The 27896-nt window shown below is 35.7% G+C and overlaps 1 protein-coding gene across 4 annotated transcripts in view; it reads right to left on the bottom strand.

The window, feature by feature from the left end:
* GULP1 (GULP PTB domain containing engulfment adaptor 1) overlaps positions 1-27896 on the bottom strand; it is a 334314-nt gene that overhangs the window by 107000 nt on the left and 199418 nt on the right. For all 4 annotated transcript variants that reach the window (XM_040227780.1, XM_040227779.1, XM_040227781.1 and 1 more), the window contains exons 3-4: positions 7961-8030; positions 1357-1418 (exon numbers count right to left, since the gene is read on the bottom strand). In XM_040227780.1, coding sequence (XP_040083714.1) covers positions 1357-1418; positions 7961-7988 — 90 coding nt within the window. In that variant the 5' untranslated portion in view covers positions 7989-8030. The remainder of the gene's footprint in view (positions 1-1356; positions 1419-7960; positions 8031-27896) is intronic.

Genomic DNA, 27896 nt, shown 5'->3' with positions numbered 1-27896 from the left:
AATGTCTGGTGGTTTCACATGAAGGATTTAATTCTATTATGATTGATAACAGAAAAAAAATTGAGCATGGGCTTTAAAGTTATAGTGGTTTTCTACATTAAATTTTTTTCTATGAGGATTTCTTGCAGTTTAGCAATAGCTAACATGAGGAATATGTGTGGAAGAGATGGGTAATATTAACTTTTTTTTTTCTCTTAAGCTGTTATATAAACTTTTCATGATAATTTACGGCAATCAATCCTCATGTTAACTTTACAGTGGAATTCATAAGCATCACAGTGATTTCCAGTATGTTAATTTTACAGAGAAAGCATTTTTGAGCATTTTCTTTGCTGCACAGTCAGGCAGAAAACATATAGTTGCTGCACGCTAGAAAGCTCACTGCTGAGCAACCCTCTAGAAGAATTTCTTCTAGATGGCCTTTTAAATGTTGCTTCCTGCTGATTCAGACTCAGACCAGTGCTCTAGAGGTCTCCCATAGAGCTCTCCATTCAGTAATTTTTTAGAAAATTTTTCCTGAAATATTTCTTCATAACTAATCTCTTTATATACCACTAATCTACTGTTCACTGTCCATAAAAATAATTTTACCATTTTCTATTTCCTCCCCTGCCATTTCTGAAGTTGCTTAAATCTGGCCCACTCTTTTATTCCCCAATACAACTGTTTAAAATTTACTTCTGTCTCTTCCAAATTTACACAAACTTCTCTGAAATCTACTCTATGTTTTGTGTTTATTAATTATAAAATAACATCTTTCTTTAAAGACTCTTCTGTAAATGGCATTCATTCATTCAGACAGTCTTCCAACAACAGCAGTGAATCAAATCTTTGAAGACATGGAGTATGGATTGTTTCTATTTCTCTATTAAAATGCAGGACTTGAACAAAAGATTCGTATAAAATATGCACTTTTCTTATGTTTTCTTAATAGTTTAAGCTTTGTTTGTCTCCCTTTGTTGTGAGTTATAATTGCATTCATTAAAATTGAAGCTCATTTCCAGACTAGTTTTATATTTGTCTGTGTAATGAAACATTAAGTATTTTTAAAGGAAACTAATTTATTTGTTGTTTTGTTTCTTATAGGCCATGATACTGCAAATAATTTTAACAAAAGCCAAAATCATTTGAAGAAAATACACTTGTGACTTAAACAGAAATTATAAAAAGACTACTTATTTAGGAAGTAAAACAACTTCCCTTATTATATGCTACAAAATTTATTTATGCAAAGATTTTTCAGGGATTATCTACTAAGAAATATCAAAGCATAAACAATCTTTCTAAGGTCAATCATAAACTAGCAATAATACTATAGCAAAATAAGATTCAATAATACCATATGAACTATTTTACCTTTGCATTATAGGGAATGTAATGTTTTGATAAAGCCTCAGGAGTATGCATCCATGTTTTGTCTGCAATGAAGAATACACAATGTTAAATTAAAACATAGGTTCTAAGGGTGTCATATTCATGCATTAGCATTTATAAAGAGTCTGATACAGGTGGGAACACTCCTAAGACAGTTTTGCTAAAGTGAGACTATCAAGTGAAAGAAGAAAAACATAGTTATTCACATGATTGTGGTTATAACCACAAAGTAATTATAAGATTCTCTCCTTAAGTTAAAAATCTTTTCCTTTTATATGTTTTCAAATAATAAAATAATTCTGAATTTTTAAAAGAATATATTTTTAGAAACCAGTTGGGCTATGAGTAATTATATCAATCATGTGAATAACTATGTTTTTCTTCTTTCACTTGATAGTCTCATGAATTATAGGTTATTTTTGCTAATTACTTGTTCAATAAATAGTAATCTGCTCTTTACTCATGACTATTATTCTTTAGTATCAAAAATCGATAATTTGTAAGGGGACATTTTAACATTAAACTAACAACTAAACATTTATACAAAACTGAAATAAATCAATCTACTAAATTCACTTAAAAATTAATTTTAGGATAGTTTTTTTAGTCTCAATTTAGAGAAACATTGATTGAGTGTCAACTATCAGGTGTTTCAGATATAAATAATCTTAAATGCAGTAATTTGAAATTATTACACAACTCAAATTAATATAGTAGAATAATGAAGCTTCCCAGGTGGCACAGCAGTAAAGAATCCACCTTGCCAAATCAGGAGATATGGGTGTGATCCCTGGAGGGGGAAGATCCCCCTGAAGGGGGAACTGGCAACCACTCTAGTATTCTTGTTTGAAAATTCCATGGACAGAGGAGACTGGCAGGGTATTGTCAATGGGTTACAAAGAGTTGAACACAACTGGGTGATTGAGCATAGTAGAATAATAGAAATAAAAGTAACTAAAAGAGTAGAAGATATTTAAAGTAATTTGTATTATACATTATTAACATTAATAGAAAATAATTTTTTCATTCAATTTTTGAATTTGATTTATATATTCCACATATCTTCCAAAACATTTTGTGGAACATAAAAGCAAGAAAAAAGCAAAACATGTTAATGTTCACACAAATCAAATTTGTTTTTTTTTTTTTTTTAAATAAACTGCCATTGTCTGTAGTAAAACTTCTCAAACTTCAATATATTATGTCTTCTTAAGTGGATTTTTGTGAGTATTTTACTCCTCATGGGAATTCAAAAATTTAGAATCAGTACTATAAACTGAATAAATTTAAAGACATATTTTTACCATGAAAAATATTATATAAGTACACACTAAAATAAAAATTAGGTTACTAACAAAGCATTTTTGACATTCAATTAAGAACATTTAAAAAGGATGGTAACTGAAGTAAGTTCAATACCATTAATATGTTATCAAACTGGGGGAATGTGAAGACAGAGAAAATGGCATACATTTCTGGAATTTTAATCATTTTAAACCCGTTAAAGGATACTGCATTATATATGAAACATGTTATGGGTTACAATGCAATATTCAAAAAATATTTGAAGACAAAACATGAGGGCTCTATATCTGTGCCCATGGTACAATTTAGGGCGATTTCTGACTGCTGAAGTGGATATGTGACAACTGCACTTGGGTGAAATATCCTGAGAAGCAATACATCCTATGGTTCAAAAAGCAGTATTAATATACTGACACTGATGTATAAAACTTCTATTTCTTGTATGGATTTTCATTTTAACGATAGATTTTATGATTGGTACTGAATAGTGATATGACTAATTCAAGAATAATTTATACTTAGATGTGGAAAATAGTCTTGCACTTGCATATTAAAATAAATAATCACAATAGTGTACATCAAAGTAATAAAATACCAAAGATTTGCCTTCAGGAAACCTAAAAATATATCTAATTTCTTTTTTTACCCTTAAACAATTACTTTCATGTCTCTTTTTCCAGGACACTAAACATAGCTCAGGAGGATGTAAAGTCTAACTAAACTTTGAATAGGATGGTTCATTCCAATCCTGAGGCAGAGAGATAATTGCTTTTTCCTATAAGACACTATTATTTGAAAACTGATGATACTGCCTTTGTTATAGTCTCCTATTGCAGTAACCTAAAAAGAGGGTGGGTATATCCAATTGTTACTGGTGACAGACTGAAATAATCACAATATTAAATTACCACTGGATAAGCTGCAGTTGCTACAATGACAAAAGATCTACACCCACACACCAAGTGCAGACAATTTAATGGGTGTTCATTTCATACCTCTTGTATAGGTACTGCACTTATTAAACCTGAAGGATTTCCAAAATGAGTCATTAATATCATTCTAATTTATACTTTGGAAAAATAAATTAAAAAAAAAAACAGAACAAACCTATACACTAACTTATATAGATGTGGCTGACCTTGAAGAGAGGGGATAGATGATGGGCTCTGGTCATTTTATGGACCCACAGAAGATATTAGACACAGGGAACTGCTGAAGAAACAGGAACATAGATACTCTAGAATGTTGTCCTTTTCTTGAAATTTTAAAATATAATCTCTAACTTAATGGTGAGCATTCACATAAAAGTAAATGTCAGCATTTCAAAATATTTGACAGGTGTCAAACCACTTTGACTACTGGACCAATGAATCTGGTGTTCAGAATGTATTTAGATTTAGAGCTCATCTAGAAAGATGCAAGAAACATCATTGTTCTCATATCATAAGAGTTTAACATAGTGAAAGCACCTATTTTGAATATATTAAATTTATAACCAAGTACTGATGGATGAATGGATAGATCTGAATACAATCTTTCATGAAAAGAAAATTACTGAATTACATTTAAATATTATTGAAATTTCAAGTGCTTTGTACTACAATTATACCTACTCATCAGTATATCAACTCATATGTTAAAGAACACAAAGTATAACTAGTTGAATTATTTAACCACATTTATTCATGCACTATGTTTTGTTTTTTAAATTAAATTATTTTTGATATAAATAGAATATAGGATTTTAAAAATTCAAAAAGTGAGCTAACATAGGGAAAGAAAGAAGATATAAAACACCCATTAAAACGTAATCTATGATTATGAGGTTAGATAATTTTTACAGAGATCTTCAAAATAGTCCAAAATGATGCAATTCTAGTATATTCAGATTTTTTCAGAACAATGAGCACTTCTGCCTGTGTGCATGCTAAGTCGATTCAATTGTGTATGATTCCTTCAGACCCTGTGGACTGTAGCCTGCCAGTCTCCTCTGTTCATGGAATTCTCCAGGGAAGAATACTGGAGTGGGTTGCCATGCCCTCCTCCAGGGGAGCTTCCCAACTGAGGGATCAAACCCACTGACCCAGGGACTGAAGCTACGTCTCAAGTCTCATGCTTTGGCAGGCTGGTTCTTTACTACTAGATCCACCCGGAAAACCCATTCTAATAACTATTAAAGCATTTGAAAAGAGAATCAGTGAAATGCCTGGCCAATTCAAAGAATACCAGACAAATTACTAATTGGGAGATTTAATAAAAAGAAAAGAAAATTATGTTTAAGTTTAAGATAACAATCTCTTTTCCTTGGGTTTCTGAGAGCCAAGATGACTTAGAAAGTTTGCATGTAATAACTGAGTAAACTGGATATGTGAAATAAGATAAGTTTTTAATGACAGAAGATGATCTTTCTTTGTTTAGAGTACAGTGAAGTATATGTTGATAGTAGTTATTGGAAAGATGATTTGACTTATATGTTTTCTAGAGCTATAATTACAGTTCCCAAGGGTCAAGATGTATGAATTCTCTCATAAAATTCCACCTTTGCATCTCAAATTAAATTCAACAGATAGTGCTATTGGTTTAAATTGGAGCACAGGCTCCAAGAAGTTTTCTTTAACACATTTATTAAATGAAAGCATTTGAAGTGACTGGTTAACTTAAAGTAGAATTTCTGCACTGAGTTCCAACTGAATTTGAGTGAAATATTGATCAATAATTTTCTGTTAAGGATATTTAATCACTAGACTTCAAAAATAAGAGAAGTCAAAAGAAATTTAAAGAAAATGAAGCTAAACAGGAAATAACAAGTGCTCTGCTTCTTTGTTCTCTACATCAATAATTTTCCTTATAGTTGTACTCCTACTGTCTTCAAGTAAGACAAATATACAATCACTGTTTACTCATCTTACTGTCCAACTCTTGGGATTTCTCAACTAAAAATCATTCCAAATTCCCTTCAGATGAAGAGTAAATTAGAAAAAAAGAGAAGATCTAGAAGTATCTTTAAAATACATGATAGCATGTTTAAAGTGATGAGTTATGATGTAAGGTTTTTTATTACTTTATTAAAAATACTTCTATAGTTCAGAGAACTATTTCCAGACTTTTTTTTACTAGGTAAAGGGAATAAAAAGAAACGTGAATTTATTTTTGGTATATATTTTAAATCAGAAGCAAGCTACAAAGCACAATAAATGTCATTTGCCTTACCCTTATTCTGAAAAATAAGTAAAATAACAAATTCTTAGTTTCCTAGGGTTGAAAGTGACTGAAGTGAAGTCGCTCAGTAGTGTCTGACTCTTTGTGACCCCATGGACTGTAGCCTACCAGGCTCCTCTGTCCATGGGATTTTTCAGGCAAGAGTACTGGAGTGGATTGCTATTTCCTTCCCCAGGGGATCTTCCCGACCCAGGGATCGAACCCGGGTCTCCCACATTGTAGACAGACGCTTTACCGTCTGAACCACCAGGGAAAAGTGACTGAAAGTTCTTCAAATTACCTAATCTCTACTGAATACATTAATCCTTTGACCCATATCCAAATGTTTGAACACCTCTCATTTCAGAAAAGAAAAAGAAAATACTTTGAATAATTCCACTGTATTTTGGCAACATTTTGTTGGAATTTTTTTCCTACATTTAATCTATGACATTATGATTTACACCAATCTTTATTAAACTTTGTTCCATAACCCAATGACAGCATTCAAACATTAAAAGGTCTTCCAACACTGCAAGACCATACCATGGGTTCTCAGCCATGCTCCCACTTGCATGAAGTCATGCAAGTCATCACTGAAGTCATCCTAGCCTTTCTCAACCAGGCATGTTACAATGTGTCAGTCCCTTAAAGCAAGAACACACTGCCTGAGGACATGGAGTAGAACAGAATGATCTATGTCCTGGTTCAAGACAGTTCATTATGCATTCATTAGAAAATGAACTGGAATCTTGACTTTATTTTTTACCTATGAATGTTTTACCTACATATTTTACCTACACAGCCGAGTTTAGCCATATTTTACCCACACAGCAATTAACTGCATTTTCTAAATAATAACAATATAGAAATAAGTATAGAAGTGTTGTATTTTCTGAACCCATGTTTGGCAATTAACAGTATCTTATTAAGTTTATAGTGTAGATTATGAACTAACTCATCATTTTCCCTGCATATACCTATAATCCTGCTACATCTGTTATCTCTTCCTACTTTCAGTCCCCTAAGAACTTGAGTAGCATTATTTAAGTATTCTCTTCCAACTCGTTTATAGTATGTTAAACAGGAAAGAGCCCAGTGCCCATCACCAAAGAACTCCTTCTAGAATGGCAAGATACATTTTTTAACTCTGCTGCTACTGCTAAGTCGCTTCAGTCGTGTCCGACTCTGTGCGACCCCATAGACGGTAGTCCACCAGGCTCCCCCGTTCCTGGGATTCTCCAGGCAAGAACACTGGAGTGGGTTGCCATTTCCTTCTCCAATGCATGAAGGTGAAAAGTGAAAGTGAAGTCGCTCAGTCGCGTCCAACTTCTAGCGACCACATGGACTGAAGCCTATCAGGCTCCTCCCTCCATGGGATTTGCCAGGCAAGAGTACTGGAGTGGGGTGCCATTGCCTTCTCCGTTTTAACTCTACTGAACTATATATAAAACTATCAAATTTTTCTATCTTTCCTATAAATATATCATGAAATATTTTGTCAAATGCCATGTTTCCCTGCCCTTTAAGAAATAACATGCAACTAGCTGTTTCTCTCTTCCTGTACTGATAATTATGATATATTCACACTTATTTTAAATTTCTACTTTAAAATTAATAACAAATTTATTTTGTTCTCAATTCACTTATCATCAATCCTAATACAGTTTTCATTAAAAAGTGAAGAGTACATGCAAACACACACCTACAGATAAGTTAATTTAAATTACTATAAGCTATGTAAGTTCAGGAAATTTAGTATTACAGCTATGAATAGTGAAGTTAAGACTAACTTTTTAAGTCAGATCACTATTTTTTGCAATTTCACACCACAGAATAAAACTTCCAGAGAACATATTGTCATGTTTTCTGGACTAAATATACTAAACAACTCCACTCTTTCATTAGGCTGATAACCAAAGAAAGTTAATTAGCAATGTTTGCAGGTTTCTGTTGTTCTATTCTAACTTCATTCTGGAGTCACATGGTGTGATAATTGGAAAAAGTGATTTCTTAACATTTCTGCTTGATTTTCACAATAATATTGAATTGACTCCCAGGTTCTATAAATGGGTACACTTACCTTTCTTTCTACTAAAAGCACGGTTCATGATGAGGATCAACCAAATTGATGTTCAGTTCAACTTTATATCCTATAAAAACATAAAATAGTAAAGCTTAAAGGAATGTTGACCAACACCCTTTATGCAAATTATTTTAATTGAAAGGTCTTTTTAAATTTTTTGGATGTTTATAAACAATATTCTGAAATATCCTGAAGGACAATGGGTAAGAACAAACATAAGTATTCAATATTATGAGTGGCACAGCAGACAAGAACAATATATCAAATGGAATTTCTCCAAAGTTCCTTAATATTCTTGTCTTTTTTCTTTTATACATCTTTCATTAATTATATTTACTTGCAAATTTAAGAAGAAAGAAGGTTAACTTTTCCCTGAACTTGTCAGTAAAAAGTATGGTAATGTTTTGGATTATCATTAACAGCAGTGGTGGATAAACAAGAGTCATCTGCTTATGACAAGTGGATATCATGCCCTCTCTCCATGCTATGCTGGGCAACTCTTTGCCCCATGATACTCCAGGCAGCTGCTGACTATCTTTTGAAACCAAGGCAATGGGGCATTTCCAGCTCCTCATCCCTGAAACCACAGAGGGAGTGTTGACCCCTGAATCGCCATCTGGACAATGCACCCCTAGTCTTGAAGAACAGTGTGCATTCACAGCTAAATAGATGTATAGTCCTGTCCTGTGGGATCTAAGAAATCCAAAATATTTTCATGATTCCATCCCATCAGCATTTCCTTCAGCTGAAACCGGCAGTGTTTCTGTTAGAGTAACTGATTACGTCTGTGAATCACACAGACACTAATCTTATCAAAGGACAGTTTCTCCATAACCTGGTTATTCTCTGCTACATGAATTGACTGAGAATTTTCCAAACCTTTAAGCATTGATTAATTTGTGCATAACAAATTTATTTCTTTCTCACATTTTACTATAATCATTTAAAAAGAACCAAGCTCCCCCTTTAACATTTTGCTTAGAAATCCCCTCCAGTTAAATATCCAATTTTGTTGACTCCTAGTTTTACCCTCCACAAAACAGTAGAACACAATACAATTCAGTCAAGTTTGTTTTTTTTTTTTCCATTTTTTAACAATGATCACCTTTTCACCATTGTTCAAAAACATGTTCTATATTTTTTTCCCAAGACCTTAAAATAATGGGCTTTAACATTTGTATTTCTACTAACATCCTGTTCATGATTGGCTATGGACTCTCTAGGAAGTTGGGGACTCTCTCTCCAGCTCTCTCCCTTTCTTCCTGACCTCTTAGCAGAACTGTCTTCAGCAGTCCCTTCAAAGTACTCTTGCTTTCTTCTAGCATGCACTGCACAACTCTTCAAGCTTCTCCCCAGTATCTAGTTCCAAAGCTACTTCCACATTTTTAGCTATTTGTTCTCAGTAACAATTTTTGTTTATTTTTCCTTGGTCTGGTCAGGTTGCCATAACAAAATACCTTAGACTGGGTGGCCTAAACAACAGAAATGTATTTCTCACAGTTGTAGAGGCTGGAATTTTGAGAGTCATACTTTAGCGTGCCAGCATGGTCAGGTTGTAATGAGTACCTTCTACCCAATTAGATCCTAAAGGCTCCATCTCCAAATACCATTTCTTTGGGGGTAAGGGCTTTGACATATTAATTTGGAGGGAACACAAGGATTCAGTCCATAGCACTCTCCATAAATCTACATAACAATTAAAGCACAACAGAGAAACTAATCTTTATCATAAAGTCACTTTTACAGTGAAATTACTGCTGTTTATGTCCTTGAATTTCTACTCCTAGAGGAAAATTAAAATAGTTAACTGAATTATAAGCTATTATTATTAGGCACTGTTTTGTAGACTAGATAATGACACAATAGTATCACTCTGTTATTCACCTCATGCTTTACTCATCTTCTCATGCTATACACTATTAATACAAGATATTTAGTCAGAAATTATTTACTGACCACCAGTGCCAGACATTATTCAAGATGCAAAGTAATATCATAAAGACCAAATATTTCTGTAACATGTCTAGAAGCTAACAGACATGTTTGCTATCCTCAAGGAATAAGTGAAGATCAAAAACTTGCAGAAAAAAAAAAAAAACATTCAGTAAAGAAATATAATATATCCAAATGTAAGATTCAACTTCTCTGGAAAAATGAAGAAACCAATACTAAGAATGAAGAGAAAATCTTAAAAGCAGTCAGAAAAGAAGATATTATGTATAGAGGAACAAAGATTAGGATTGCAGCAGCTTTCACATCTGAAACATTGCAAACTAAAAGACAGAGGAGCAACATCTTGAAAGTATGAAAAAAACTAAAAAGCTGGATGAAGAAACAGATCACCTAATTATATATGGGGAAAGGTAAGCATGCCCAAAGAATGTTCAAACTACCACACAATTACACTCATCTCACAGGCTAGGAAATTCATGCTCAAAATTCTCCAAGCCAGGCTTCAACAGTACATGAACCAAGAACTTCCAGATGTTCAAGCTGGATTTCCAAAGGCAGAGGAACCAGGGATCAAATTGTCAACATCTGCTGGATCATTGAAAAAGCAAGAGAGTTCCAGAAAAACATCTACTTCTGCCCTCTTGACCATGCAAAACCCTTCGACAGTGTAGATCACAACAAGCTGTGGACAATTCTTAAAGAGATGGGAATACAGACCACCTGACCTGCCTCCTGAGAAATCTGTATGCAGGTCAAGAATCAACAGTTAGAACTGGATGTGGAACAGCAGAAAGGCTCCAAATTGGGAAAGGAGTACGTCAAGGCTGTATAATGTCACCCTGCTTATTTAACTTATATGCAGAGTACATCATGAGAAATGCTGGGCTGGAAGAAACACAAGCTGGAATCAAGATTGCCAGGAGAAGTATCAGTAACTTCAGATATGCAGATGACAGTAAAGAGCTTCTTGATGAAAGCGAAAGAGGAGAGTGAAAAAGCTGGCTTAAAACAACATTCAGAAAACTAAGATCATGGCATCTAGTACCATCACTTCATAGCAAATAGATGGGGAAAAAATGGATACAGTGACAGACTTTACTCTCCTGGGCTCCAAAATCACTGCAGATGGTGACTGCAGCAATGAAATTAAAAGACACTTGCTCCTTGGGAGAAAAGCTGTGATTAACCCAGGTAGCTTATTAAAAAGCAGAGACATTACTTTGCTGACGAAGGTCTAGTCAAAGGTATGGTTTTTCCAGGAGTCATGTATGGATGTGAGAGTTGGACTATAAAGAAAGCTGAGTACTGAAGAATTGATGCTTTTGAACTGAAATGCTGGAGAAGACTCTTGAGAGTCCCTTGGACTGCAAGAAGATCAAGCCAGTCAATCCTAAAGGAAATTGGTCCTGAATATTCACTGGAAGGACTGATGCTGAAACTGAAACTCCCAATTTTTGGCCAACTAATGTGAAGAACTGACTCATTGAAAAAGACCCTGATGCTGGCAGATGGAGAAGGGGACAACAGAGGATGAGATGGTTGGATGGCATCACTGACTCAATAGATAACGAGTTTGAGTAAACTCTGGGAGTTGGTGATGGACAGGGAAGCCTGGCGTGCTGCTGTCCATGGGGTTGCAAAGAGTCAGACACGACTGAGTGACTGAACTGAACTGAAAGAGTGATTTTTCAGGTCCATTTTAATTTCTTTATGAAACATCATAATATATTGTACAGTTTTACTCTTATCTTTCTTAGGGATCCAGAGGCAAGTAAGTAACTCTGGCTATGTACAAAATACAAATGGGATATGTAAAAGTGATCAAGAAAAGAATTGTAATTAATAAATTATTTACAATGTGTAGAAACATTATTTAAAGCCAATTGGGAGTTTAAAATCTCTAAATAAAAATTTTAAAGTGCATTATAAACATTAAAGGCAGATGTCATTAAATTATTTTAATCCAAAATTTTTTGTAAAAATCAGTAAACACATTGACAAACACTATGAATCCACTTCATATTCCTTTACTCTATAAGTTTAACCTTTTTTAGCCCTGATTGTAAAAGAAGTTTGAAGCCAACAATCACTTTTTTAGAATAATCCATCATATACAAGTTTTAAAATTATTTACCAACAGAAATTTGGTAAATTTCCTATAGATATTTATAAATCAGTTCAGAAGAAGTTTAGAGTGAATTTTTAATGAATGGCAGTTTCCTGCTTTGCAACCTTCTGCCCAGGCTCTTGCTTTAAAAATTAAATTACACTGTTATGACCAAAGAAACTCTATATGATATGAATATTAAAAGCTGTAAAGTAGTTTGCTCTGAATTTCATTTTTATTGTTATGAGTACATTTAATATCAAATTTTCCTGGAATTCTTTCAAGGTTAAAAGAAAAAAAAAAACCCTCAAATTGATTAAAACATGTTTCACATTTATGTAACTCATACATCACTTTAAAATCCTGTTCACTAAGAGATCAGAGATGATGCTAAAGAAATGATGAGTAATCATTAGATTTAATTCTGTACAGAAGGGAAAAACCAGGTGAAGTTAAAATAGTTCTTTTCTTGTGAATGCATATAAAACACATTTCTTTTTACTCTCAAAACTTTTGTGTGCTTTTTGAATATATAACTCAAGATGGTAATCCTGAGACAATGTCAGACAATTTTAGATCCTGCATTAACTCCTCCACATTGCTAAATACTCTAAAGTAGTTGCTAACAATTGGAACTTCATTGCTTGCCATATAAACGAAATTTCAAAAATCCTCCTGGGAGAACTCGGTTCATTTCTGACACTCTTCTGGATCTAATTAGTGTCTATTGTAAATGTTCTCTGCTTAAATCTCCCAATTCTAAGTCATCTTCAGATATTCTTCCTCACTGTATTTTAGGACAGTAATTTGCAAAGGGCTCTTTGCTTTTGTGGATCAATACTAAGCGTAGACAAGAAAACAAACCAGTATACAAACTGAGACATTTCACAGGAGAAGTCATGTGACTTGTGTTTAAGAGGCTATACATTTATAATTTACCAAGAAATAGCAATTTTAGTGTCTTCTGAAATTCCCTAACTTGAGATATAAATGCGTATCACTATTTTCCTTTTTTTTTTTTTTACAATATTCACTCATATCTAACATTATAAACAAAATCTTTTGCCCTTACACTAGCTCTAGCTACATTTTGAGACCACGTTACATGACAAACATTATAGGAATGGGCTTCCCAGGTGGCACACTGGTAAAAGAATCTGCCTGCTAATGCAGGAGATGTAAGAATCACAGGTTTGATCTCTGGATTGGGAAGATCCCCTCCAGAAGGAAATGACAACCCGCTCCAGTTTTCTTGCCTAGAAAATTCCATAGACAGAGGTGCCTGGTGGGCCACAGTCCATGGAGTCACAAAGAGTCAGACACAACTGAGCTTGATCTTTATAGCAATTAGAAAGTAAAAATAAGTAGGACATGGTCCCTGCTTTCAAGGAATTTACCATCTTTGAGAGTAAGAGAGAAGGATACGTGGCTCTACAGATGGGGAATGAAACCTATAAAAGAGGTAGATACCCTTGAAAGAGAGAGAATGGATGCGCAGTACAGCTATTCTGTTCACAGGAAAAGCTTCAGAGTGTATGTGAACAATCACTTCCCTAATGGGCAAGGGCTAAAGATGAGGATGGGGAAAGGTTTCAGGTAGAAGGGCAGAGCACTTGTGGTACATGTTGATTAGGGGCATGCAGCTCCTAGCTACACTGCTAATCACCATCTGGGAGCCATCCACTGGCTCTCCTTGAGGGCCTAGACTACTATGAAACATCCTTTATTAGGAATGGAGGAAAGTCTAAGGAGAGCTTTAGCATTTAATAATGTGGCCAACTGTTCAGAATGGATTATATATGAGAAAATCTTGACATAAAAGATCCGAAATACCAGGTCTAGGGAACAACAACAAAAAAAAAGGACCTGAATTTCTTGCAATGCTAAAAGTAAAGTCTGGTGACACTAGTGGTAAAAACCAATCAAACAAACAAAAACCCGCCTGCCAACACAGGAGACATTAGAGACATGGGTTTGATCCCTGGGTCAGGAAGATGCCTTGGAGGAGCTCATGGTAACCCACCCCATGATTCTTGTCTGGAGAATCCCATGGACAGATGAGTCTGGTAGGCTATAGTCCATAGGGTCACAAAGTGTGGGACATGACTGAAGTGATTTAGCACTGAGGAGTAAGGTCAAAATAAAGGCTGTTGTTGTTGAGTTGTTAAGTTGTGTCTGACTCTTTTGTGACCTCATGAACTGTAGCATACCAGGCTTCCCTGTCCTTCAGTATCTCAGGGAGTTGGCTCAAACTCATAGCCATTGAGGCTATGATGCCATCCAACCATCTTCGCCTCTACCTTCAATCTTGACCAGCATCAGAATCTTTTCCAGTGAGTCAGCTCTTTGAATCAGGTGGCCAAAGTATTGGAGCTTCAGCTTTACCATCAGTCCTTCAGTGAATATTCAGGGTTGATTTCCTTTAGGTCTGACTGATTTGATCTCCTTGCTGTCCAATGGACTCATTTTCAAGAGTCTTCTCCAGCACTACAATAAGAAAGCATTAATTCTTCAACGCTAAGCCTTCTTTATGGTCCAACTCTTATATTAGTATATGACTGTTGGAAAAACCATAGCTTTGACTAGACGGACCTTTGTTGGAAAAGTGGTATCTCTGCTTTTTAATACGTTGTTTAGGTTTTTTGTCATAGCTTTTCTTCCAAAAAGCAAGCGTCTTTTAATTTCATGGTAGCAGTCACCATCTGCAGTGATTTTGGAGCCCAAGAAAATAAAATCTGTCACTATTTCCACTTTTTCCCTATCCATTTGCCATGAAGTGATGGGACCAGATACCATGATCTTAATTTTTCGAATGTTGAGTTTTAAGCCAGCTTTTTCATTCTCATCTTTCACCGTCATCAAGAGGCTCTTTAGTTCTGCTTTAATTTCTGTCATTATAGTGGTATCATCCGCATATCTGAGATTGTTGATATTTCTCCTGGCAATCTTGATTCCAGCTTGTGATTCGTCCAGCCCAGCATTTCACATGATGTACTCTGCATGTAACTTAAATAAACAGGGTGACAATATACAGCCTTGATGTATTCCTTTCCTAATGTTGAAGCAGTCTGTTGTTCCATGTCCAGTTCTAACCTGTTTCTTGACCTACGTATACAGCTTTCTCAGGATACTGGTGAGGTGTCTCTTTAAGAATTTCCACAGTTTGTTGTGATCCACAAAGTCAAAGGCTTAGCACAGTCAATGAAGCAGACACAGATGTTTTTCTGGAATTCTCTTGATTTCTCTGTAATCAAACAGATTTTGGCAATTTGATCTCTGGTTTTTCTGCATCTTCTAAAACCAGCTTGTACATCTGGAAGTTCTCAATTCAAATACTGCTGAAATCTAGCTTGAAGGATTTTGAGCCTCATGTTGCTAGCATGTGAAATGAACACAATTGTACATGAGTTTGAACATTCTTTGATACTGCCTTTCTTTTGGATTGGAATGAAAACTGACATTTTCCAGTCCTGTGACCACTGCTGAATATTCCAAACTTGTTGACATACTGAGTGCAGTACTTTAACAGCATCATCTTGTAGGATTTCCAATAGTTCAGCTGGAATTACATTACCTCCACTAGCTTTCACACTCCAGGATGTCTGGCTATAGGTGAGTGACCACACCATCATCGTCACTCACTGAGAGGCTACATGAATCAAAAGGAAAAATGGGCATATACAGCCTATTCATAGTGACAGTGAAAGCTACGAAATTTGAAATTTACTAACACTCTCTATTCTAAGAGGATTTGAAATAAATATATTCAGAAATCATTTCCAGAGCTGAGTACTGTTGAGTAAGTATCTGGTCAGTAATTACGGCAACATTGGGATATCACAAAACTCAGTACAGGGACTGAGTATCAGCCTGGGAAGAGGTACCAACACTCATCCCCTCCAGAATGAGGATAACCACAGGTCATTTTTTGTGTCCTTTCAAAAAAGAGAGAAAACTCCTGAGATGGAGATGTAGTGGAAACCTAAAACCATCTGAGCTATCCCAGTGGCATGATGAGTATCTCAATATACTTCCATAAGTGCCTATAAAATTCTGAGCTAAATTTTGGCAGGCATATATCAGTCTGTTCCAACAATTAGATTGAGATTTTTCATGAAAGCTTCATCCAATGATCAATGAAGTATTTCTCTCCCTGGATTTTCTTCATTTTCTTATGCTCTTAATGGGAGATCAGTTACTTTTCTCTAAAATGAGATAATCACAACAAATTATGCTAAAAGAAGCATTTATAAAGACAAAACTCCATATTAAAATGGACATTATTACAATAGAATAAACATGGCTTTCCTGTATGTGGACCTAAGAGTAACCTAGTTTTAGTTTCATTTTGAATGTTAGATCCTGAAGTTCTTTGTACAAGTTCTACTTAATATTTCCCTCCTTTAAAAAATCACAATACAGTAATTCTTGCTTTTATTTTCATTGCCCTCAAAAGAATTATACCTTTTTAGATCTGCTGTTTCCATCATTTCACCAAACATTTTGATATCCTTATCCTAACTGTGAGTGAGAGCTTGTGGGATCCAATCACTGAGGTAGCATTATTTTTGGCAAAACTGTCTGAATTCCTTTGAAAGACTAGAATAAAACAGCTTAACTGCTCAATTAATTCTGTTACAGTCTAGGACAGACAGAAGGGATCTTGACTGGAATTCATAAAATATATATTATGTCAAGGAACATATGTATACTTGTGGCGGATTCATGTGATGTATGGCAAAACCAGCACAATATTGTAAAGCAATTAACTTCCAATTAAAAGAAATAAATTTATATTAAAAATAAATAAATAAAATAAATAAAAGCTAGCTTAAGATTAAAAAAAGATTCAGTTGATTTCTACAGACAAAGCAACAATATAAAACTTTATATCTCAGTTTCAAATTTTTTTGCCTGTCAATAGGGTATTTAGCTTGAAAAAGATTTTTTTCACTTAAATGTCTTGTTCTAGTGTTATCTGTTTTGATTTCTTTTTTTACATGTATGGCAAGTAGTTTTTATCTTTATGTTAAATTCTAATAACCAAGGATTTACAAAAGTGCATAGATTTCTTCAAGAAAATTAGAGATAACAAGAGAACATTTCATGCAAAGATGGGCACAATAAAGGACAGAAATGGTATGGACCTAACAGAAGCAGAAGATATAAAGAAGAGGTGGCAAGAATACACAGAATAACTATACAAAAAATCTTCACAATCCAGATAATCAAAAGGTGTGATCACTCACCTACAGTCAACATTAGGGAATGCAAAGTCAAGCGGGCATTAGGAAGCATCACTATGAACAAAGCAAATGGAGGTGATGGAATTCCAGTTCAGCTATTTCAAATCTTGAAAGATGATGCTGTGAAAGTGCTGCACTCAATGTGCCAGCAAATTTAGAAAACTCAGTAGTGGCCACAGGACTGGAAAAGGTCAGTTTTCATTCCAATCCCAAAGAAAGGCAATGCCAAAGAATGCTCAAACTACCGCACAATTGCACTCATCTCACACACTAGTAAAGTAATGCTCAAAATTCTCCAAGCCAGGCTTCAACAGTACATGAATGTGAACTTCCAGAAATAGAAGCTGGACTTAGAAAAGGCAGAGGAAGCAGAGATCAAATTGCCAACGTCCACTGGAGCATCGAAAAAGCAAGAGAATTCCAGTAAAACATCTAATTCTGCTTCATTGACTATGCCAAATCCTTTGATGGATCACAACAAACTGTGGAAAATTCTTAAAGATGTGGGACTACTAGACCACCTTACTTGCACCCTGAGAAATCTGTATGCAGGTCAAGAAGCAACAGTTAGAACTGGACATGGAACAACAGACTGGTTCCAAATTGGGAAAGGAGTACATCAAGGTTGTATATTGTCACACTGCTTATTTAACTTATATGCAGAGTACATCATAAGAAATGCTGGACTGGATGAAGCACAAGCTGGAATCAAGATTGCCGGGAGAAATATCAATAACCTCAGATACACAGATGATACCACCCTTATGGCAGAAGTGAAGAAGAACTAAAGAGCCTCTTGATCAAAGAGGAGAGTGAAAAAGTTGGCTTAAAACTCAACATTCAGAAAACTAAGATCATGGCATCTGGTCCCATCACTTCATAGGAAATAGATGGGGAAACAATGGAAACAGTGACAGATTTTATTTTGGGGGGCTCCAAACTCCAATACTTTGGCCACCTCATGCGAAGAGTTGACTCATTGGAAAAGACTCTGATTGGGGGCAAGAGGAGAAAGGGACGAGAGAGGATGAGGTGGCTGGATGGCATCTCCGACTCGATGGACATGAGTTTGAGTGAACTCCAGGAGTTGGTAATGGACAGAGAGGCCTGGCGTGCTGCAATTTATGGGGTCCCAAAGAGTTGGAGACGACTGAGCGACTGAACGGAACTGAACTGAAAATCCTTGCAGATGGTGATTGCAGCCATGAAATTAAAGACACTTGCTCCTTGGAAGAAAAGTTATGACCAACCTGCTGCTGCTAAGTCCCTTCAGTCGTGTCCGACTCTGTGCAACCCCATAGACAGCAGCCCACCAGGTTCCCTCGTCCCTGGGATTCTCCAGGCAAAAACACTGGAGTGGGTAGCCATTTTCTTCTCCAATGCATGAAGGTGAAAAGAGAAAGTGAAGTTGCTCAGTCATGTCTGACTCTTAGCGATCCCATGGACTGCAGCCTACCAGGCTCCTCCGTCCATGGGATTTTCCAGGCAAGAGTACTGGAGTGGGGTCCCATTGCCTTCTCCGATGACCAACCTAGACAGCGCTAAAAAGCAGAGACATTACTTTGCCAACAAAGGTCTGTCTAGTCAAAGCTGTGTTTTTTCCATTAGTCATGTATGAATGTGAGAATTGCACTAGAAAGAAAGCTGAGCGCTAAAGAATTGATGCTTTTGAACCAAAGTGTTGAAGAAGACTCTTGAGAGTCCCTTGAACAGCAAGGAGATCCAACCAGTCTATCCTAAAGGAAATCATTCCTGAATATTCGTGGAAGGACTGATGCTGAAGCTGAGGCTCCAATACTTCGACCACCTGATGGGAAGAACTGACTCATTTGAAAAGACCCCGATGCTTGGAATGATTAAAGGCAGGAGGAGAAGGGGATGACAGAGGATGAGATGGTTGGATGGCATCACTGACTTTATGGACGTGAGTTTGAGTAAACTCCGGGAGTTGGTGATGGACAGGGCAGCCTGGTGCTGCAGTCCATGAGGTTGCAAAGAGTCGGACATGACTGAGCGACTGAACTGAACTGAATAGATTTTCCATTTTAATCATTTTAGATACAGTTTTAAGACAGAGGGAAACAATTTCCTTTACCAGCTCTGCATCAGTCTTAGAAGAAACTTCTCATATCTTTTCACATGATACCTACAGCATCTTACAGTGTTAATGGCTTCATTAAGGGCACACTGATAGAAAATATAGTCCTCCAAAACATATCCTTCAAATATTTCCATTGTAAAATCATGCTTTCCTTACTATTAGAGGCATTACTGTTACTGTTAGAGGCTCTATACTTGCCTAGGAGCAATATTGTTTGACCACAGGAAATAATGCATTCTGTCTCTGTGACTACAATCAAAATGACTTATTTTTAACTTTAGTGGAACCATAGTAATCTTAAGTTTGTAGGTGACCCTCCTGTCAGCTTTTTACCACTCTTTCTTATCCAGCTGCCAAAACATTTCTACCAAGAAATCTCTATCTTCATCACCACCTTGATGATTTGAACTTTACCCTAGTCATGTAATCCTGGAAAAAAACAAAGGTTAAGGAAATCCCCCACCCTTTGTGTCTGGTAATGGCTTGCTACAAAGAACCACCCTTTCCCACATTACTTAGATAAGATTCAGAGCACTCTCCTGTTTACCCAGAACAGGGTCAGACTTAAACCTTCCACATTCCCATTGTTTGCTTCATTAGTGATTGACTGAAATTAAAAGACATTTTCTCCTTGGAAGAAAAGCTGTGACAAATCTAGAAAGCATATTAAAAAGCAGAGACATCACTTTGCCAATAAAGGTCTCTATAGTCAAAGCTATGGTGCTATGGTTTTTCCAGTAGTCATGGGATGTGAGGGTTGGACCATAAAGAAGGCTGAGCATCGTAGAATTGATGCTTTTGAACTGTGGTGTGGGAGAAGACTCTTGAGAGTCCCTTGGACAGCATGGAGATCAAACCAGTCAATCCTAAAGGAAATCAGTCCTGAATATTCATTGGAAGGTGTGATGCTGAAGCTGAAACTTAAATACTCTGGCCACCTGATGTGAAGAGCCAACTCATTGGAAAAGACCCTGATGCTATGAAAGATTGAGGGCAGGAGGAGAAAGGGACAACAGAGGATGAGAAAGTTGGAAGGCATCAATGATTCAATGGACATGAGCTGAGCAAACTCTGGGAGGTGGTGAACAACAAGGAAGCTTGGCATGCAGCAGTCCCTAGGGTCACAAAGTCACTCAGACATGACTGAGTGACTGAACAACAACGACTGATTAGCTGAACTGTCTGTGTTACTGACCAATCTGGACAAAATACCTGCTACTTAGATGTGACCAAACTAGCTAAGCTTCTCTCCTTCCACAGGCTCCTGAACTTTGACCCACTCCCAGCCTTCCTTCATAGTCTCTGCTAAGAGGAGAACCTCAGAGTAAACCATTCTCTGGTCTACTGTCTCTAAATGTACCATTCTCACACATCTTACATTCCTACCAACATTCTCTTCTTTCCAGTCTTGCTTACTCTTCCTTATAAGAGAACAGCCCTTTTCTGTCTAGCCTTGAAATGCTTACAGATCCTATACTTGGCATATTCTCCCTACTTCAATCACCTACTCCCGTTATTGCAGTAATCTTATCAAATATATAGGATCTCTCTTCTCAACCTAAATTTGAATTTTTTATTTGACACTCCATTTGACCATATTTAGAGAGCTCTGGTGACTAACATCTACCTACTTCACTGAGTTAATTTGCAAATTTTCCTTTGACTAAATCTAATCAAATGGAGCTGGCTCTCTCATTCTCACATTCATGGGTGTCTTCATTTCACCATCAAATAAATTACAAAAAGATATCCTAGAAAAGTAAATGAATCTGGCTTGTAAAAATTTCATTATTTTTGTATCCCTAGCATCAAGTTCATATCTACAGTAAATATCAATTAAATTACAAAGTGAATTAACAAATTTGATTATACTTTAATTATAAAGTTAATTAACAAATTGTTTTCCAACACAATATACATTTTATTGTAATACAAGTATATATCTTAGTTTCCAAAATCTGTTGAAAATGTGCAACAAAGAAAAATCTTGAATTACTTTGAAGATATTTCCAAAGTTAGGAAAATTTCTAAGATTGTTCAGTAGTCCAATTAACAAAGCTATACTCTTACCTTATTACATATATAGTACAGAGTTATGACAAAAAATGCAAATAAATACAATGCACATCTTCATCAAAGAAAACATTATAAATAAGCCTATAATGATAATAGCCATGATCATTCTCTGACATAAGATATATTTTCTGTTAGACAAAAAGAAATCAATTTAAATAATACATCTGGTGAAACAATATAAATTAATGAATAATCTGATAAAGCCATGTATATTTTCAGGCTTCCCTGGTAGATTAGACAGTAAAGAATCCACCTGCAATGCTGCAATGCTGGATACCTGGGTTTGATCCCTGGGTTGGGAAGATTCCCTGGAGGAGGGCATGGCAACCCATTCCAGTATTCTTGCCTGGAGAATCCCATGGACAAAGGATCTTGGCGGGGGTGGTGGTGGGCACTACAGTCCATGGGGTTGCAAAGAGGTGGACACAACTGAGCAACTTTCACTTTGATTTTCATGTATATTTTCAGACTGAAGTCCAGCAGACACTATGATTGTTTCAATAGCAAAAAATAAAGAAAAAAAATTACTCTAAGGCAGCAAATATTCTTTCTAGGTTAAAGTTTTCATAGAAACAAACTTTTAAGAAAAGAAGGAAATAAAGATAGTATGTACCTAAGGACAAGGGGGAAATACTTGTAAATGAGAAAAGAGTAACAAGTCATTAATAAGTGAACCATATGGAATATATTAGCATGAAAATATAATGTCTGAAATTATAAAAAGTCATAAAAATAATTTGCAGAATTGGTAAAATTAATAGATGAATTATTGACCACAAAGATTAAATGGAGAAACTCTCCTAGAGAACTACAAAAAAGAGTGTAGAGATATATCAAAGAAATACTGAGAGATTTAGAGCATAGAAATAAAAGTGTCAAAATCTAGATACTGGGAATACCAGGAAGAGAGAAACATAAAAGGAGAGATCAAGATACATTAAAAAAAAAATTATGAAGTGAATTTTCACAGAATTAAAATGGATTATGAAAAATATCAAATAGAAAGTTTCAGATTTAGGCATATTGCAGTAAAATTTAGAATCGTAAATTGCAAGACAGTATGCAACACACACAGGCAGAAATAGATTACCTACATAGCAACGAGCACCAAATTAATAATAAAATTCCTAACTGTAACACAGGATGCAAAAAAGACAAGTAACAAATATTTTCAATGTATTCTGATAAAAAAGAACTTTGAATTGTGAATGATATAAGAAGTAACTCTACTATGTTTATTGATTAGGTCTAGTAATTTTCTGGTGGAGTCTTTAGGGTTTTCTATGTAGAGGATCATGTCATCTGCAAACAGTGAGAGTTTTACTTCTGCTTTTCCAATCTGGATTCCTTTTATTTCTTTTTCTGCTCTGATTGCTGTGACCAAAAATTCCAAAACTATGTTGAATAGTAGTGGTGAGAGTGGGCACCCTTGTCTTGTTTCCAACTTTAGGAGAAATGATTTCAATTTTTCACCATTGAGTATAATGTTTGCTGTGGGTTTGTCATATATAGCTTTTATTATGTAGAGGTATGTTCCTTCTATTCCTGCTTTCTGGAGGGTTTTTATCATAAATGGATGTTGAATTTTGTCAGAGGCTTTCTCTGCATTTATAGAGATAATCATATGGTTTTTATTTTTCAATTTGTTAATGTGGTGTATTACATTGATTGATTTGTGAATATTGAAGAACCTTGCAACCCTGAGATAAAGTCCACTTGGGCATGATGTATGCTTTGTAATATGTTGTTGGATTCTGTTTGCTAGAATTTTGTTAAGGATTTTTGCATCTATGTTCATCAGTGATACTGGCCTGGAAGAGAAATTAAGGAAACAATTCCATTCACCATTGCAATGAAAAGAATAAGATATTTAGGAATATATCTACCTAAAGAAACTAAAGACCTATGTATACAAAATGATAAAACACTGGTGAAAGATCAAAGAGGACACTAATAGATGGAGAAATATACTGTTCATGGATGGGAAGAATCAATATAGTGAAAATGAGTACACTACCCAAAGCAATCTATAGATTCAATGCAATCCCTATCAAGCTACCAACAGTATTTTTCACAGAACCAGAACAAATAATTTCACAATTTGAATGGAATTACAAAAAACCTCAAATAGCCAAAGCAATCTTGAGAAAGAAGAATGGAACTGGAGGAATCAACCTTCCTGACTTCAGGCTCTACTACAAGGCCACAGTCATCAAGAGAGTATGGTACTGGCACAAAGACAGAAATATAGATCAATGGAACAAAATAGAGTCCCAGAAATAAATCTATGCACTTATGGACACCTTATCTTCGACAAAGGAGGCAAGAATACACAATGGAGAAAAGACAACCTCTTTAACAAGTAGTGCTGGGAAAACTGGTCAAATCACTTGCAAAAGAATGAAACTAGAACACTTTCAAACACCATACACGAAAATAAACTCAAAATGGGTTAAAGATCTAAACATAAGACCAGAAACTATAAAACTCCTAGAGGAGAACATAGGCAAAACACTGTGACATAAATCACAGCAGGATCCTCTATAAACCACCTCCCAGATTATTAGAAATAAAAGCAAAAATAAACAAATGGGACCTAATTAAAATTAAAAGCTTTTGCACAACAAAGGAAACTATAAGCAAGGTGAAAATACAGCCTTCAGAATGGGAGAAAATAATAGCAAATGAAGCAACTGGCAGAGAATTAATCTCAAAAATATATAAGCAACTCCTGCAGCTCAATTCCAGAAAAGTAAACGACCCAATCAAAAAATGGGCCGAAGAACTAAACAGACATTTCTCCAAAGAAGACATAGAGATGGCTAAAAAACACATGAAACAATACTCAACATCACTCATTATTGGAGAAATGCAAATCAAAACCACAATGAGGTATCATTTCATGTCAGTCAGAATGGCTACTATACAAAAGTCTACAAGCAATAAATGATGGAGAGGATGTGGAGATAAGGGAACCCTCTTACACTGTTGGTGGGAATGCAAACTAGTACAGCCACTATGGAGAACAGTGTGGAGATTCCTTAAAAAACTGGAAATAAAAATGCCATACGACCCAGCAGTCCCACTGCTGAGCATACACACCAAGGAAACCAGAATTGAAAGAGACACGTGTACCCCAATGTTCATCACAGCACTGTTAATAATAGGCAGGACGTGGAAGCAACCTAGATGTCCATCAGCGATGAAGGGATAAGAAAGCTGTGGTACATATACACAATGGAGTATTCAGTTCAGTTCAGTTCAGTCACTCAGTTGTGTCTGACTCTTTGTGACCCCATGAATTGCAGCACGCCAGGCCTCCCTGTCCATCACCAACTCCTGGAGTTCACGCAGACTCACGTCCATCGAGTCAGTGATGCCATCCAGCCATCTCATCCTCTGTTGTCCCCTTCTCCTCCTGCCCCCAATCCCTCCCAACATCAAAGCCTTTTCCAATGAGTCAACTGTTCTCATGAGGTGGCCAAAGGACTGGAGTTTCAGCTTTAGCATCATTCCTTCCAAAGAAATCCCAGGGCTGATCTCCTTCAGAATGGAATATTACTCAGCCATTAAAAAGAATACATGTGAATCAGTTCTAAGGAGGTGGTGAAACTGGAGCCTATTATACAGAATGAAGTAAGTCAGAAAGAAAAACACCAATAGTGTATACTAACGCATATAAATGGAATTTAGAAAGATGGAAACGATAATCCTGTATGCGAGATAGCAAAAGAGACACAGATGTATAGAACAGACTTTTGGACTTTGTGGGAGAGGGAGAGGGTGGGATGATTTGGGAGAATGGCATTGAAACATGTATATTATCATATGTGAAACAGATGACTAGTTCAGGTTCGATGCATGAGACAGGGTGCTCGGGGATGGTGCACTGGGATGACCCAGAGGGATCAGATGGGGAGGGAGGTGGGAGGGGGGTTCAGGATGGGGAACACGTGTACACCTGTGGCGGATTCATGTTGATGTATGGCAAAACCAATACAATATTGTAAAGTAATTAGCCTCCAATTAAAATAAATACATTTATATTAAAAATAATTAAATAAAATATATAAAAAAGAAGTAACTATAATATAATGTGGGAGTAATAACTATACTGAAGACAAACAATGCCTCAGAATTGTTACCACTGAAAAAAATTTATTTTGGTTTAAGGAAATACTAAAAATATTCTTGGGAGTAGTAAAATAAGAAAAGAAACAAATCCAAGTTTTTTAAAGGAGAGAGACTAATTTTACATTTTATCATAAGAACAATAATAGCTAAATTAGAACTAGAAAAGAAAAATAGAGATAGATGCATACATTATAAATGAAACCTATGTATATGTATATATATGTTAACAGTATAAATGTAAGCTTTTAAATAACCATTAATTCCTATTTGAACATGTTTTGTCAGAAAATAGAAAACAAAGGCTGTCTAGTTAATTTATTAACATATATTAATGTAGTTTTATTTCAAAACAAAATTAAAAAATAAGAATATGCCCATTTATATGTGAAATAGATGCAAAAATCACAATAAAATGTTAGCTACTGAAGTGGGAGAAGAGGTAAAGAACGAGCATAAAAAGGACAGACTCACAGGGAAGATGGTGACTATGAACAGCCCTAATGAGTGTGACTATTTCAGTACCTTGCACCTGCAATCAATATATTCATCTTCGCACATGGCTGACACCCTCATGCCATTCTTCTTCATTCAGTTGCCCAGGGTACAGGGAGTTCCGTGGCACCCTTATGGGGTGACGTCAGAGCTGCTGCCCTCAGTACAGGAAAATGCAGAAATTCATTTCAGGCTAGAAAACAATACCTTGCACTCAATGGAGACACCTAGACTGGGACCTCCTGGCTACTCGGTGTTCCTTTTATTGTTTTTCCTTTGGTACCTCGTAGTAGCTATTTCAGATACTTTCTATGCTCATCAAGTCATATGCTCGGAGATAACTTTGCCTCCTACTTTACTACTGATGACAGCCTGTCCATATCCCCACTTTTTTTTTTTTTTTCTATTATCTCCACTAGTCAATTGGACAATGATGATTACTCACTTTAAGGTTGAGATCCTAATAGCCAGTCATCAATCTCTGCCTACTCCCTTCACCATCTCTCTTATCTCAGAGGAACAGGAACATCTCACTTTCTACACTTGTGCTCTTTGTTCTAATTTAATCTCAGTTCTTTCCAGTTCTTGAGAATCAGCATTGTTATCATCCTCACTCCACCAAGAGATGAAAATCTTTAGAGTAAGAGATTTCTCTTTTAACTTTTGCCACAAAGTTTTTGAAATTCTGGCTACTTTTTTCACTGTGTCGTATCCTCAGACCTTTTGAAATATCTTCTGATTTATATTTCAAAGAGAGACCTGACTAGTCTAATTGATGGATGGATATTGAAAGTAAGAGAATGAGAACTCAAGGACAACTACTTTCCTTTTTATTTTTAGCTGAGTAAATCATAGTATCACTTATGAAAAAGGGACACTTGGGGAAAGCAAAGGCTGGAAAGTGGAATCAAGAATTTTGTTTTGGAATTGCTAGTTCTTAGACATCTGTTAGACATCTAAGAAGAGAAATTGAGTGAATGGTTAGATATAGGAGTCTGTGACTGGCAGGCATGGTAGAAACAGAAATGTAATTTGTGAAGTAATCAGTTTATAGATGATGACATCAGCTAGGAAGTGGATATAAATAGAGAAATGATACTTGAGCCCATGGGCATGCCAAATTTTATAAACTAGGCAGAATAAGAAGATTAAGCTGGGGGATGATTAAGAAACAGCCACTGAAGTCAACATTAAAACCAAGAAATTGTGCAGTTCTGCATCCAAATGGAGAATATTTTCAGTAAAAAAAAAAAAATAAATAAATAAAATAAATAATACTGACATGTCTACAAAGGGGAAGCTTGAGAAATAGCTATCAGTTTTAAAACATGGGAAATTATGGGTGACTTTTGCATTGTAGTTTCAGGGGTGAAGGGGCTAAGACAGCTTGATTGGTCCTGGTTCCTGACAGAACAAGTGAGATAGTAAGACAGGAAGTGGAAAAACTCATGAAATTTCTTCTATAAAGGGAAGCAAGAAATAAGGCAGGCCTTAAGGGTGATGAACTCAGAGAACAAACATTTATTGAGTACTGTTGCATGTGTATTTATGCTGATGAGAAAATAACTTTAGTAGGAGAAAATTGATGATACAGAAAAAGAGGGGATAAATACAAGAACAAATTCCTTAAACAGGCAAAAAGGGATATGGTCAGATCCACAAGTGAAGTGACTTATTTAGATAAAAGGAAAGGTCATTCACTCATATTTGAAAGTAAGGTTGAGTCATTGGAACATATAAAAATACTTGGTAGTTCAGTAGATTGAGTGGTAAGGAAATATGGAATTTCTCTTCTAATTGCATATATTGTAGCAGTTAAAATGC

Source organism: Oryx dammah, unplaced genomic scaffold (assembly GCF_014754425.2).
Source record: "Oryx dammah isolate SB20612 unplaced genomic scaffold, SCBI_Odam_1.1 HiC_scaffold_27, whole genome shotgun sequence".
NCBI classification, from domain to species: domain Eukaryota; kingdom Metazoa; phylum Chordata; class Mammalia; order Artiodactyla; family Bovidae; genus Oryx; species Oryx dammah.
The sequence above is the reverse complement of the archived record's forward strand: the minus strand, read 5'-3'. Positions and strand labels throughout refer to the sequence as shown.